Source organism: Sinocyclocheilus grahami, unplaced genomic scaffold, assembly GCF_001515645.1.
Source record: "Sinocyclocheilus grahami isolate Dianchi unplaced genomic scaffold, SAMN03320097.WGS_v1.1 scaffold1229.1, whole genome shotgun sequence".
Lineage (NCBI taxonomy): Eukaryota > Metazoa > Chordata > Actinopteri > Cypriniformes > Cyprinidae > Sinocyclocheilus > Sinocyclocheilus grahami.
The window spans coordinates 1-1,028 of NW_015506408.1; the positions used below are offsets into that span (position 1 = coordinate 1).

Here is a 1,028-nt window from a genome sequence, read left to right on the forward strand (position 1 = left end):
CTATCATTATGGTTACCTAATTAACTATAAACAAAACTTTAGCAATAAGATTTAAAATCAAATTAAATAGCTATTTAATATTGTTGCAGTGTTCGTCTTGTTTCTAGGCCAATTCTATAAATTGGACTATTTTTGATTTAGCAGAAGGCTTAAAATAATACAGTCTACAAGTCATCTAAAAAAAAACATACATATAATAATTTTAACTCTCTTTTCTCCTGTTTAGCGTGGATGACGATGTATCTCAGGCCTGTCCTTATGTGTATGTGAACCACACGGGCCACATCCGCTATGACAGGATGTTGAGGCTGGTTAGCGCCTGTAACCTACAGATATTCAGTTTCCCTTTCGACATACAGAACTGCTCTTTCACCTTCGGCTCCTACATGCACACCAGTAACGTCTCCTCTTTCACTGCTCTCCTCATTTCCTGCCATCTCAGCACATATTTGTCATGAAAGCATTTCCCTTAATGTGTGTCTGCGGTTTGTGAAGGCCCACTTAAGACTTTCGCATGCAGTAATTTAAAGTCAACATACTGTAGTAACCGAACGCCAATTTTGAAAAGTTTCAATTCAATGCCTTGAATAATGTCAAGTGGTGTAACCATCCATTAAAACATCATAAAAACATTTTCCTTGCATCTTGAATTCGTGTGAATGTACACACCTTAATAGTATTAAAAATATATTACGGCTGTCAGTTTAACGCGTTAACTTAATTAATTAGTTATGAAAAAATAACGCGATTAAAATATTTTAACGCAGTTAATGCACTGGCCCCGGCCCCAGACCTGTACGTCATCTTACATTTCATACTCCATAAATGCAGTTATGCCCTAAAATTCAAGATATTGGGGCAAAAATGCTGTTCTCATATTTAGGCATATATCATATGATAAACGATATCACACGAGCAGTGAGAACAGTCACACGAGTGCTGTTTGTCCCGAAGAGTGCAAATGTGATTTTATACAGTGAATAAGAAGTTAATATTGTGTTATAATTTAAACACAATATTGTCTGTTT

The 1,028-nt window shown here is 35.7% G+C and overlaps 1 protein-coding gene across 1 annotated transcript in view; it reads left to right on the plus strand.

Moving 5' to 3' along the window:
• Positions 1 to 226: 226 nt before the first annotated feature.
• Positions 227 to 1,028, plus strand: part of LOC107568254 (5-hydroxytryptamine receptor 3A-like) — a gene marked incomplete at its 5' end in the record, with an annotated part of 8,660 nt that continues 7,858 nt past the window's right edge. Inside the window, one exon of the mRNA XM_016254187.1 lies at positions 227 to 451. Within this exon, the coding sequence (XP_016109673.1) occupies positions 227 to 451 (225 nt within the window). The remainder of the gene's footprint in view (positions 452 to 1,028) is intronic.